The sequence below is a fragment of the Moschus berezovskii genome, chromosome 11 (genome assembly GCF_049115385.1).
Source record: "Moschus berezovskii isolate FMDL1 chromosome 11, NW_MosBer_1.0, whole genome shotgun sequence".
NCBI lineage: Eukaryota > Metazoa > Chordata > Mammalia > Artiodactyla > Moschidae > Moschus > Moschus berezovskii.
This window is the reverse complement of record NC_142470.1, coordinates 20,059,716-20,072,933: the sequence shown is the minus strand read 5'-3', so window position 1 is coordinate 20,072,933 and position 13,218 is coordinate 20,059,716. Positions and strand designations below refer to the sequence as shown.

Genomic DNA, 13,218 nt, shown 5'->3' with positions numbered 1-13,218 from the left:
CAGCATCAGGGTCTTTTCCAATGAGTCAGTTCTTTGCATCAGGTGGCCAAAGTATTGGAGTTTCAGCTTCAGCATCAGTCCTTCCAATGAATATTCAGGACTGATTTCCTTTAGGATGGACTGGTTGGATCTCCTTGAAGTCCAAGGGACTGCCAAGAGTCTTCTCCAACACCACAGTTCAAAAGCATCAATTCTTTAGCACTCAGCTTTCTTTAAGATCCAACTCTCACATCCATACATGTCTACTAGAAAAACCACAGCCTTGATGAGACGGACTTTTGTTGGCAAAGTAATGTCTCTGCTTTTTATTGTGCTGTCTAGGTTGGTTATAGCTTTCTTCCAAGGAGCAAGCGTCAATTTCATGGCTGCAGTCAATATCTGCAGTGATTTTGGAGCCCAAGAAAATAAGTATGTCACTGTTTCCATTACTTCCCCATCTATTTGCCATGAAGTGATGGGACCAGATGCCATGATCTTAGTTTTCTGAATGTTGAGTTTTAAGCCAGCTTTTTCACTCCTCTTTCACTTTCATCAAGAGACTCTTTAGCCCACTGCAGAGCTGCTACCGGACGAGCAACTTAAAGGGTCCGTGCGCCACCACCCCCTCGGCCCGCCATGCTGCTACCCGTGCCGCTGCTGCTCGGCCTTCTCGGCCTGGCCGCCGCTGATCCCACCGTTTACTTCAAGGAGCAATTCCTGGACGGAGATGGGTGGACCGAGCGCTGGATCGAATCCAAACCCAAACCGGATTTTGGCAAATTCGTTCTCAGTTCCGGCAAGTTCTATGGTGACCAGGAGAAAGATAAAGGCCTGCAGACTAGCCAGGACGCCCGGTTCTACGCTCTGTCGGCGAGATTCGAGCCCTTCAGTAACAAGGGTCAGACGCTGGTGGTGCAGTTCACGGTGAAACACGAGTAGGACATCGACTGTGGGGGCGGCTATGTGAAGCTGTTTCCAGCTGGTTTGGATCAGACAGACATGCACAGAGACTCCGAATACAACATCATGTTTGGCCCGGACATCTGTGGCCCCGGCACCAAGAAGGTTCATGTCATCTTCAACTACAAGGGCAAGAATGTGCTGATCAACAAGGATATCCGCTGCAAGGACGATGAATTCAGCCACCTGTACACGCTGATTGTGCGGCCTGAGAATACCTATGAGGTGAAGATTGACAACAGCCAGGTGGAGTCAGGCTCCTTGGAGGACGACTGGAATTTCTTGCCACCCAAGAAGATAAAGGATCCTGATGCCGATAAGCCTGAAGACTGGGACGATCGCACCAAGATCGATGACCCCACAGACTCCAAGCCTGAGGATTGGGACAAGCTTGAGCACATTCCTGACCCTGATGCTAAGAAACCCGAGGACTCGGATGAAGAGATGGATGGAGAGTGGGAACCACCTGTTATTCAGAACCCAGAGTACAAGGGGGAGTGGAAGCCCAGGCAGATCAATAACCCAGAGTACAAGGGCATTTGGAACCATCCAGAGATTGACAACCCTGAGTATTCCCCTGACAGCAACATCTATGCCTATGAAAACTTCGCTGTTCTAGGCTTGCATCTTTGGCAGGTCAAGTCTGGCACCATCTTTGACAACTTCCTTATCACCAACGATGAGGTGTATGCTGAGGAGTTTGGCAACGAGATGTGGGGTGTTACAAAGGCAGCAGAGAAGCAAATGAAAGACAAGCAGGGTGAAGAGCAGAGGCTAAAGGAGGCGAGGAGGAGGAGGAGGGGGAGGAAGGGGAGAAGAAGGAAGGGGAGGAGGAGGAGGGGGAGAAGGAGGGGGAGGGGGAGGAGGAGGAGGAGGCAAAGATGACGAGGAGGAGGAGGAGGAAGAGGCAGACAAAGATGACGACGAGGACGAGGATGAAGACGAGAAGGAAGAGGAGGAGGGAGAAGATGCTGCCGCTGGCCAGGCCAAGGAGGAGCTGCAGGGGCCACCTCCACTTCCAGGGCTGGACTGAGGTCTGAGTGCTCCTGCCGCAGAGCCGGCCGCACCAAATAATGTCTCTACAAGACTGGGGAAATTTCATTTTTTTCCAGGCGGGTTCCAATTTGGGGTGGATTTTGTTTTTGGCTCCCCTCTTCCCCCCCTTTTTTAATTTTTTTTTTTTACTGGCATTTTGTCTCTGATTCTCCTTCAGCCCTCACCCCTGGCCTTCATCTCTCTTGATTGACATCTTTGCTTTCTTCACTCCAGATCCCTAAATTCCCTTCCATCTTGGGGACTCACGGTGGGATGTGGTGTGGAGGAGAAGCCCCAGGCCCAAAATTCCATCTGTTCTCCTTCCTGGATCCCAGAGGGAGGGTAGAAGAAGAGGGTGGCATCCCTAGCCCCCAGCACTGAGGAAGAATGGGGCTCCTAAGGCCTTAGCTCTGATCCCTTCCCCTTTCTCTCTGTCCCCAGGACTGGGCCACTTCTGAGTGGGGCAGCAGGTTCTAGCTCAGCTCATGCTGAGAATGTAAGAACTACAAACATATTTCTATTAAATTAAGTTTTGTGTCTAAAAAAAAAAAAGAGAGACTCTTTAGTTCTTCTTTGCTTTCTGCCATAAGGGTGGTGTCATCTGCATATCTGAGGCTATTGATATTTCTCCCGGCAATCTTGATTCCAGCTTCTGCTTCATCCAGCCTGGCATTTCGCATGATGTACTCTGCATATAAGTTAAATAAGCAGGGTGACAACATACAGCCTTGATGTACTCCTTTCCCAATATGGAACCAGTCCGTTGTTCCATGTCCAGTTCCAACCATTGCTTCTTGACAGGTTTCTCAGGAGCAGGTAAGGTGGTCTGGTATTCCAATCTCTTTCAGAAGTTTCCACAGTTTGTTGTGATTCACAGAGTCAAAGGCTTTGATGTAGTCAATGAAGCAGAGGTATATGTTTTTCTGGAACTCTCTTGCTTTTTCCGGAACTCTCTTGCTTTTTTGATGATCCAATTTGTTGGATGTTGGCAATTTGATCTCTGGTTCCTCTGCCTTTTCTAAATCCAGCTTGAACATCTGGAAGTTCTCAGTTCATGTACTGTTGAAGCCTACCTTGGAGAATTTTGAGCATTACTTTGCTGGTGTGCAAGATGAGTGCAATTGTGTGGTAGTTTGAACATTCTTTGGCATTGCCTTTCTTAGGGATTGGAATGAAAACCGACTTTTCCAGTCCTGTGGCCACTGCTGAGTTTTCCAAATTTGCTGGCATATTGAGTACAGCGCTTTCACAGCATCATCTTTGAGGATCTGAAATAGTTCAACTGGAATTCTAACACCTCCACTAGCTTTGTTCAAAGTGAGGCCCACTTGACTTCGCATTCCAGGATGTCTGGCCCCGGGTGATTGATCACAGCTTCATGGTTATCTGGGCCATGAAGATCTTTTTTGTATAGTTCTTCTGAGTATTCTTGCCACCTCTTCTTAATATCTTCTGCTTCTGTTAGGTCCATACCGTTTCTGTCCTTTATTGTGCCCATCTTTGTATGAAATGTTCCCTTGGTAGCTCTAATTTTCTTGAAGAGATCTCTAGTCTTTCCCATCCTATTGTCTCCCTCTATTTCTTTGCATTTATCACTTAGGAAGGCTTTCTTATCTCTCCTTGCTATTCTTTAGAACTTTGCATTCAAATGGGTATATCTTTCCTTTTCTCCTTTGCCTTTAGCTTCTCTTCTTTACTCAGCTATTTGTAAGGCCTCCTCAGACAACCATTTGGCCTTTTTGCAGTTCTTTTTCTTGCAGATGATTTTAATCACCACCTCCTGTACAATGTCATGAACCTCCATCCATAGTTCTTCAGCCACTTTATCTATCAGATCTAATCCCTTGAATCTATTTGTCACTTCCACTGTATAATTGTAAGATTTGATTTATACCTGAATGGGCTAGTGGTTTTCCCCACTTTCTTCAATTTCAGTCTTAATTTCAATAAGGAGTTCATGATCTGAGCCACAGTCAGCTCCTGGTCTTGTTTTCGCTAACTGTATACAGCTTCTCCATCTTTGGCTGCAAAGAATATAATCAATCTGATTTTGGTGTTGACCATCTGGTGATGTCCACGTGTAGAGTCATCTCTTGTGTTGTTGGAAGAGGGTGTTTGCTACAACCAGTGAGTTCTCTTGGCAAAACTCTATTAGCCTTTGCCCTGCTTCATTCTGTACTCCAAGGCCAAATTTGCCTGTTACTCCAGGTATCTCTTGACTTCCTACTTTTCCATTCCAGTCCCCTATGATGAAAAGGACATCTTTTTTTCTGTGTTAGTTCTAGAAGGTCTTGTATGCCTTCATAGAACCATTCAACTTCAGCTTCTTTGGCATTGGTGGTTGGGGCATAGACTTGGATTACTGTGATATTGAATGGTTTGCCTTGGAAATGAACAGAGACCATTCTGTCATTTTTGAGACTGCACCCCAGTACTGCATTTTGGACTCTTTTGTTGACTATGAGGGCTACTCCATTTCTCTAAGGGATTCTTGCCCACAGTAGTAGATGTAATGGTCATCTGAGTTAAATTCACCCATTCCAGTTCATTTTAGTTCACTGATTCTTAAAATGTCGATGTTCACTCTTGCCATCTCCTGTTTAATTACTTCCAAATACCTTGATTCTTGGACCTAACATTCCAGGTTCCTATGCAATATTGTTCTTTATAGAATTGGAGCTTACTTATATCACCAGTCACATCCACAATGGGGTGTTGTTTTTGCTTTGAGTCCGTTTCTTCATTCTTTCTGGAGTTATTTCTGGAGCACATCTGAGTTCCCCTCGTCGATGGGCAGGGATATGGGACCACTGAGGCCAAGACCCAGTTCCCTGGTGCCTAGCCTCTGGTGCCCACCTGCTCTTGCTGTATGACCTGGTGTCAGTTGAACCTCTCTGAGCTCAGTGCCACAGAGCAGGTTACCCAGGAAGGTGAGTCCTTTCTCCAGCAGACTGAGTCCCTTGAGGGTGGGTCTACATCTCGGTCAACTCTGCAATTCTGGACAGAGTGGCCAGCACTTGGCGGTGCTTCAAGAATGTGTCCAGAACCAAACACTCCCAGCCTTGCTCTTTCTGGCCTTTGGCTGGCATACACTCCCCACCATCAAAGGCATGTGTGCCAGGCAGAGCCTTGAGACACCATGTACCTCCCTGCATAGGGATGCTTCAGGTGGTGGAGGTACCGGGGGCCAGCCCTGAGTGAGTGGACAAGAAGCAGGCCCCCACTAACCACTGTGGACATGCATACGGCAAAGAAAGAAACTTTACTATTTACTGTAGGTTGGTGAGATCTAGAGGCCTTTTAAGAACTTCAGTGTGACCCAGCCCACAGAGATGGACGCAGGCATGGGCTGGGTCCCCATCCTTGCTCCTTGTCATTAATGGAGGCAGGGGGGCTCAGTTTCCAGCTGTTGGGAGGATCAGGGGTCCAGCCCTACCCATGTCAGCATGGGGCACCTCCCGGGTGGGGAGACCTGCTTGGACACCCAGAAGACACTGGTCACTTTAGAAGGGAGTTTCTCTGACCAGGATATCTCTAGTTAACTGATTTTCATTTCCCATTGGCAGAACAGGCCTGAGCCAGTGCCAAGGGCATCACTCCAGTGCTCCTGGGGCAAACACAGGGTAAGGAAGCCGATACCCAGAACTTCTGCCCAGCCTGCCTCAAGGAGCTGACCCCATCAGTGGAGCCATCTCAGGGATGCCTCGGGAAGCAGTGCCAGGCACACACCTGAGACCTTCATCCCCCTCCCAGGGCACTACTTCAGCCCCTGCAGGGCCCAGGGGATGCCAGGCCACCTCTCAGCCAACCTCCCCACCTGAAATCAGGGAAGGTGATACCTGCCCACGATGGTGTGCAGGAAGTAAAAGTTCTAGGCATACAGCGAGTGCTTTCAAACCAGGGTTCGCTTCCCCACACTGCTTTTCTGCCACAGTCACTCTCTGGGCCCCCCAGGGGAGAGAGAGAGGCCAGGTTCTGTCCTCTACAATGGCTCCCAAATCAGCTGATGCCCCAATGTGCTCTGGGAGCCCTCATCACTGCCTGTGTCCCCAGGACAGCCACGGCAGCGAGCGTCATCCCCAGTGGATGCCGAGCACAGCTCTGGCCACGCTGCCTGGCTCGGCCTGGCCTCAGCAGCAGCAGGGCAGGGAGCGGCCAGCCCCGAACACCACTGCGTGCTTCCAGCTTGGGGGTGGAGGTGCACAATGTCCCCCAGGATGCCATACCTGGTATGGGTGCACTCAGAGCTCCTCCTTGAAGGGCCCTTTAGAATCACTGCCCAACTGTCCCAGGAGGGGCTGGGGCCTCTGTGATGTAAGGGGTGCCCAATAAGCCACACCCAGATTCCTGAGACTGCAGGCCCCACCCTCGTTCCCAGAGACACCGATGGGGCACCAGCCTGCCAGCAGGAGACTCGCAGAGGGGTGGATCCTGAAACCCATCTCCTCCACCTGACCCGCCCAGCCACACCTGGTGGACCTCAGGAGACATATGAGGGGCTCCATGTGTCGTGGAGGGAGATGGGGACAGCGGTCATAAACCTCCGGGCTAAATATCAGAATGTTCATCAGTGCCCACCCTCAGGGAGGCGACAGGAGTCAACATGTCGGGAGACACCCTTCATGCCCCCAGAGGGCTTCACTTTGATACTTTCATTAATGGAGCAGAAGTTGGAGGCCATGGCTCACCGAGAGGGCTGAATCATGGGGCCAGGGCTTACCGGCTCCCCAGTGTCATCAGGGGTGGCACGCTGGGCAATGTCTTGTTACGGCTCTTAAGCCCAACTCTCCACTGAAGCTGATAGTTTTTGTTAAGTCAACAACCACCCTGGGGGTAGGGGTGTCAGGAAAGAGCTGACTTCTCCATGAGCATCTTTCAAAGGGGGGCACAATGAACGGACTCCAGGGTCTGGGGTCAGAACACCAAGGGGCTCAGACCTGGAGGGGAGTGTCCTGTAAGATGAAGCCATCCTGTCAAGTGGTAGGTTGGAAGAGGTATTCTGGCCTAGAGAATTCAATGGACTGTATAGTCCATGGGGTCGCAAAGAGTCGGACACGACTAAGTGACTTTCACTTTTCACTTTGGAAGAGGTATATATGGCTTCCCTGGTGGTTGAGATGGTAAAGAATCTGTCTGCAATGCAGGAGACCCAGTTTCAATCCCTGGGTTGGGAAGATCCCCTCAAAAAGGGAATGGCAATCCACTCCAGTATTCTTGCCTGGAGAATCCCATGGACAGAGGAGCCTGGTGGGCAACAGTCCATGGGGCTGCAAAGAGTCAGACATGACTGAGCAAGTAACTTTGGAAGAGGTATAGGGGGCAGGTGGTCATCAACCTGTTTCCAGGGTGCCCTGAACCCCACCCCACCTCCCGCCTCTGGCATCCTGGGAAGTGCCTCCCTGCTTCGCCAGGGTCCAAAGGCCATGTAGATTCACCCCAATGTCCCCAGATGGTCAGGGTCACAGAAGTGTGACCTCCCTGGAGAGATGACCCTCCTCGTACCTTTGCCAGAGTGTCCACCACGCTCACCAGCGGCTGCTTTGCGGGATACTTGGCCATGTCCCATTCGAAGTGGGTCACAAAGGACGTTAGGTCAACTGCAAGAGACAGACACATCTCAGCAGACAGTGGGGTTCCCATCTCTCCTGAGACCCAGGCGCCATGCCCAGGCCAATGTCCCCACTTAAACCAAGGAATTAGAGAAACTGAAGGACAGATTTGGGGCTCCCTCCTCTCTGGGAGAGCAAAGGCCAGGCCAGCCACCAGCCAGGCCCATAGGCAGCTCCTAAGCCCCTCAGAAAAGCCCACCACAGTCCCCGGGATGCTGTAAGGGTGGGCTCCTGTGCCCAAATTCAAACCCAGACAGCTGCCCCAGAGCCCTGTGTGAGAGGCCCTGCCTTCGCAGGAGGTGGACCCTGAGTCAGGAGAAACTCAGACACTGGGAGAATGCCCCGCCCTTTCCAGTAGGTGTGGCCATGCCCCCTGCTGAGTTTGGCTCGAAGTACCCCAAAGGCATGCCAGAGAGCCCTAAGCCACCCCCCGCAAACCACACAGACTGTCACGGGTGCCAGCTGCCCAGCAGATGAGCAATCTTCCTGCTTCCCACGCCCAGCACTCAACAGGCAGTGCCACACACGTCTGCTTTAACGGAGGCATTTTCAACATTAGCAAAATACTAGTGTATGCGTGTGTGGTTTTCACCACTTGGCACAGACGGGCTTTTGTCAGGGTATCTCCTTTGTATAAAGTCTATAGTCAGAAGAACAAATCAGTGTCTTTTCAACAAATTTCCTTTTTCCCCTCACTTTCTTCAAAAGCAAACTAAACCTTGCATGCCCAGGGTGTTTGCGATTGTCTCTAATGAGCTGGGGGCAGAGGAAGTGGCTTGGAGGTCAGTGCTGGGGGCGGTGGGGCACTGAAGCACGTTAGTAACCAAGCTGTTTGCACCTCAGTCTCCTTACCTGAGAAGTGGGGGCACAGAGGGGGACATCTCTCAAGGGCCCACTCTCCTCAGGTGAGGGCCCGCACTCCTCTAGGGCGCTCCCTGGGGGCCAGCTGCAGGTTACACCCCAGTCACCCCTTCAGTGGATGACGTGCTAAGGGGGCCCCTGAATTCCTCAAAGCCAGCAAGAAGGGCCTGGATTCTCACCCCAGGTTATGTGGACGCGAGCCTTTCCCAGTCTACCCTCACACAGATGAAAATGGACTGGTCACCGCTCCTCGACATTCAGTCACCAAGACCGAAGGCCAGCTCGCTGCCATGCTGGGGTCGGCAGGCCACAGCCCACTCGCCTCGGTCTCCTGGGGACGATGGTCTAACCTGATACCCCAGTGAGATGTGTGACGCGAGGAGGGCAGGACGGCAGGAGGAGGGGAGAGCCAGCACCTGCCTCCTGCCCTGGGGGCGGGGGCGCTCAGAGGGCTTTGAGGAGACCCTGTATGCACAAGGGTCCCAAGGGGGCCAGAGAGTTTGCCACGTGGCCAGTGAAGGAGAGGGCTGGGTGTTGACCAGGTGAACTGGCCAACATCACTTTCTGGGCACGGGGAATCCCTGGGTCAAGCTGATGGGCCAGGCGTGTGGATGGAGTGGGGTCAGGTCACGTCTGCACCTTCTTCTGTAGCAGTCAAGACTCCGGGCCCATTTACTGAGCCCCTTGTGTGCGCCGGGAGTTGGACACGCATCCCTCTGACCCCAACAGCAGAGCTGAAAGCTCAGCAAAGCAGGTCCAGACGCAAGCCTCCAGGGGCCGCGGAGCCAGGCGAGCACACCCGTGTCCTGAGCAGTCGTCTCAGGTTTGCAAGAGAGAAGGAAAAGCTTGGGGGCCCAAGCCCTGCAGGTGGAGGGAGGCAGGAAGTCAGTTTAACAGGATGCAGGGACAGTGACCCCAGGGCAAAATGGAGCCTGGGGGGACATTTGGGTTTCCAGGTTGCATGGCGGTGTGAAAGAAAGGGACATTCACTCAGCCAGGCAGCCAGGAGGTGGCAGCCTGGGCCAGAACAGAGGCGAGAGGAGATGGGCTCAGCTCGAGATGAGCCTGAGTCGGACACTTGGGGTTGACAAGTCCCCACGGAGCAGATGGAAATGAAGTGGGCTCAGGGGACGGAAGAGGTCTGCTGGCAGAGCTGTTAGATGGGCCTTAACATAAGGATGACTTCCCTGGTGGCTCAGATGGTAAAAACGTCTGCCTACAATGTGGGAGACCGAGATTTGATCCCTGGGTCAGGAAGATCCCCTGGAAAAGGAAATGGCAACCCACTCCAGTACTTTTGCCTTGAAAATCCCATGGATGGAGGAGCCTGTCAGGCTACAGTCCTTGGGGGTCACAAAGAGTCGGATGCTGAGCGACTTCACTCACTCAACATAAGGATGACGATGCTGGTGACCCTGGTTGGTGTTTCACCCTGGCCTGGATGCATGAAATATTGGATTGGCCAGAAAGCTCATTTGAGTTTTTCCATAAGAGGATACCAAAAAGCTTGAACGAACTTTTTGGCCAACCCGATATTTCAGTTAATTTACTTTTCAACCCTATTGGGTCTTATCATTATCTCCAGCTTAGAGATAAGGAAACTGGCGGAGTAAGTCATGTAACCTCCACCAGAAAAGGAGACGAGGAACATGGAGTTGGGGGTGGGGGGTGCTCCTTCTCTGCCACACCCTTGGGCAGGTGAGGCAGTGGTGGGGGCGGCGGGGGGCAGGGGGGACACAGGGAAGTTGTCATGGGTTGGCGCCTTCCTGAGAACCACATGCCAATACTGTGGACTTACAGAGGTCCTTCATATTCCAAGGGCTTCCCTTGTGGCTCAGGGGGTAAAGAATCCGCCTGCAATGCAGGAGACCTGGGTTTGAGACCTGGGTTCGATCCCTGGATTGGGAAGATCCTCTGGAGAAGGGAAAGGCTACCCACTCTAGTGTTGTGGCCTGGAGAATTCCAGGGACTGTATCGTCCATGGGGTCACAAAGAGTCAGAACTGAGCGACTTTCACTTTCAGATTCCAGTGGTGTTGAGATTAACGAGACTACCCTGGAGGCACCAAAGGCGAGGTCCTGACTTAATGAACTAAATGTCCTTAGAAGGAGACACCAGAGAGCCACCCCCAGCCCCACCCCATCCTGTGTGTGTCCTCCCAGCAAGGAAGGGATGGGTGAACACACAGCGAAGGAGGCAGGTTCTCACCAGTAACCAAACCTGCCATCACCCTGACCCTGAATTTCCAGCCTCCAGAGATAAATGTCTGCGGTTTAAGCTCCAGTCTGAGTATTTGGATATGGTAGCCTGAGCTGACTCATATGGGATTTTGGTACTAATTTGGTGTTAATATGGATTGGGGGCTGCCACACTAGGGCAGGGAGGTGACTTTGAAGGAGGATCCAGGCCTGCGAGGAGCTGAATTAAGCTCTGGATGATGGCAGGGGCACGGTCAGTGGCAGAATCGAAGATCACAAAGGACTTATCCTGTGTCAGTGGTCACCCTTGATGCTGCTACTAAGCCCTACTGTGGGCCAGGCACTGGATAGGCATGACGGTCACACAGCTCCCATGCTGGTCACTCGCTGCCTGGTGGGAGCCACCAACACCTCCCCACCACAACAGACCAGGGAACATCCCCCTAGGCCAATGCCAGGCAGATGTGTGCTCTGGCGATCCCCACCACTGCCCCCTCCAGGCACCGTGGGCACACCACACCACCCAAGCCAAGTCACCCCCCGCCCCTCACTCTCCCTCTCATGGCTGCCCTTGTCCTAAACATCAGGATGGAGACCAAGTCCTGAAAGCCTGCCCAACCCTTCATCCCTTGCCGGCCAGAGCCTGTGGATGCTGGCCAACTCCTTCACACTAACAGGCTACACAACCATGGCTGAGTCCCCCCCGCTCTTTCAGGCTCCTTGAGGGCAGCTGACTATCTCTGTGACCCCAGAGCTCTGTGACAGTGTCCAGCAAGGGGCAAGCGCTTCAGACGAGAATCTTCCTAATGACCCAGATTACTGTCCTAACACTAGCCAGGTTGCTTAGAAGAGGTACCTTTCAGACAAGCTCTTGTCCCCATGCAATATTTACTAACTCCGGGCTTTCCAGCATTCAGACCAAAGAGAATGAATGCATCCTCCTTTCCACTAGAATGCCTATAATTCCTCTACGGCTCAGCCCCTCTCCTCACGAAGGCTCCCAAGCCCTTGGTTTCCACAACAGCACATGAGGCGCTGCAGGTCTGATCCCCGGACAGCAAGCTCCTGGAGGGCGATCATCTCTGGATGCCCAGAACCCAGCACAGCGCCTGGCACTCAATGGCCAAGCGTGAATGTCTGATGAAGGAGGAGGTAAGATAAGGAGACGGTGACGAGCTCCCTGCAGAAGGCTCCAGAGACCTCCGGGTTGTGACTGACTTCCTCCTCTGACGTCCCCTCTCCCCAGTCGGGAACACCAGTTCCAGACACTGTACTTCGCCGGGATCACGTAGACAAGGACCTTGCCCCTTGCACATCGCCTTTGGTGAGAGTGTGGTCCAAGGACGGTTCTCAGTCTTAGAAAGTGGCAGCCTCGGACCCTCTGGGTGCTCCCAAACCATACCTCCTCTCTGCCTGCTTGTAATGACAGGCTCCCCTCCCCTCCCATCCCCTGGCTGAAATCCCGGAAGCCTGGGCTCCAGGAAGCAGTGTGTGCTTGGAGCGAAGGCCTGTGAGGTCAGACCATGACCCAGGTGGGCTCACTTTGAATCAAAACACTCAAAACACACAGACAGCTGCCCTTGAGCAACAGTGATGTCATCCAAGAACCCAAACAAAGCCTTCCCAGCAGCAGCGGAACAAAGGAATGGTGACCACACTGACGGAGGCCAGACAGCCAGACCGACCGTCAGGTGGTTCCAACCCTGAACCTTCCAGGGCCCTGGCCAGACCAGGGCATGTTTACTCAGCTCTTCTGCAATCATACACGCCTGTGTCCTTCCTGCTTCAAGCACAGCAAGAAGCAAAGAACAGACGGAAACAAAAGGTGCCCAGGCAGAGAACCGTAAAGGGACTAAGTCCATAGAGGCAAGAAAACTAAGATCCAGGGAGGTGACCTGCCAAGGTCGCAAAGGACCAAGGCTGACCGCTCCAAGGCCAGGGCTCCTGGCCCTCCAGGAAACATAGCCCAGAACACCTGGGGGGTAACCTCAGAGAGATCAAAATCCCACCTGCTGGGGAAACCCTGAGTTCCTGCAGTTAATTCTATCACTAGCTCCCTGGGTGCTCTCTAGAAGAAAACTAGTTCCTCGTCCATCCAAATAATATCAAGAAAGTTGAAAGTGTGAGTCGCTCAGTCATGTCTGATTCTTTGCCATTCCATGGACTGTAGCCTACCAGGCTCCTCTATCCATGGGATTCTCCAGGCAAGAAGACTGGAGTGGGTTGCCATTCCCTTTTCCAGGTGATCTTTCTGACCCAGGGCTCCACCCTGGGTCTCCTGCATTGCAGGCAGACTATCAGAAAAGCCTGAACCAAACTCTCTCAAATGTTTCTTGACTGCAGTATTTTTCAGAGACTTTACTATGCTGCCGTGCATGATGAATGTTCAAGAGCAGGCCATGAACACTGCCCTAGAGTCCTTGACTTTTGTTTGCACAGGGCTGGGTACTGGACCAGCTTTGGAAGCTCTAGGTTTGGAAAGTCATGGGGACCTGACTTCCAGGAGGCCTAGAGATAATGAAACAGATGGAAACAAATAACGCTGAATTCTCTCCTCCTGAGAGGAGACTGGGGAT

General features: G+C 52.3%; 1 protein-coding gene and 1 pseudogene across 9 annotated transcripts in view; one reads left to right on the top strand and one right to left on the bottom strand.

The window, feature by feature from the left end:
• ATP6V1C2 (ATPase H+ transporting V1 subunit C2) overlaps positions 1–13,218 on the bottom strand; it is a 64,314-nt gene that overhangs the window by 15,832 nt on the left and 35,264 nt on the right. For all 9 annotated transcript variants that reach the window (XM_055401082.2, XM_055401081.2, XM_055401086.2 and 6 more), the window contains one exon: positions 7,477–7,571. In XM_055401082.2, coding sequence (XP_055257057.2) covers positions 7,477–7,571 — 95 coding nt within the window. The remainder of the gene's footprint in view (positions 1–7,476; positions 7,572–13,218) is intronic.
• LOC148776100 (calreticulin pseudogene) lies at positions 584–6,429 on the top strand (annotated as a pseudogene).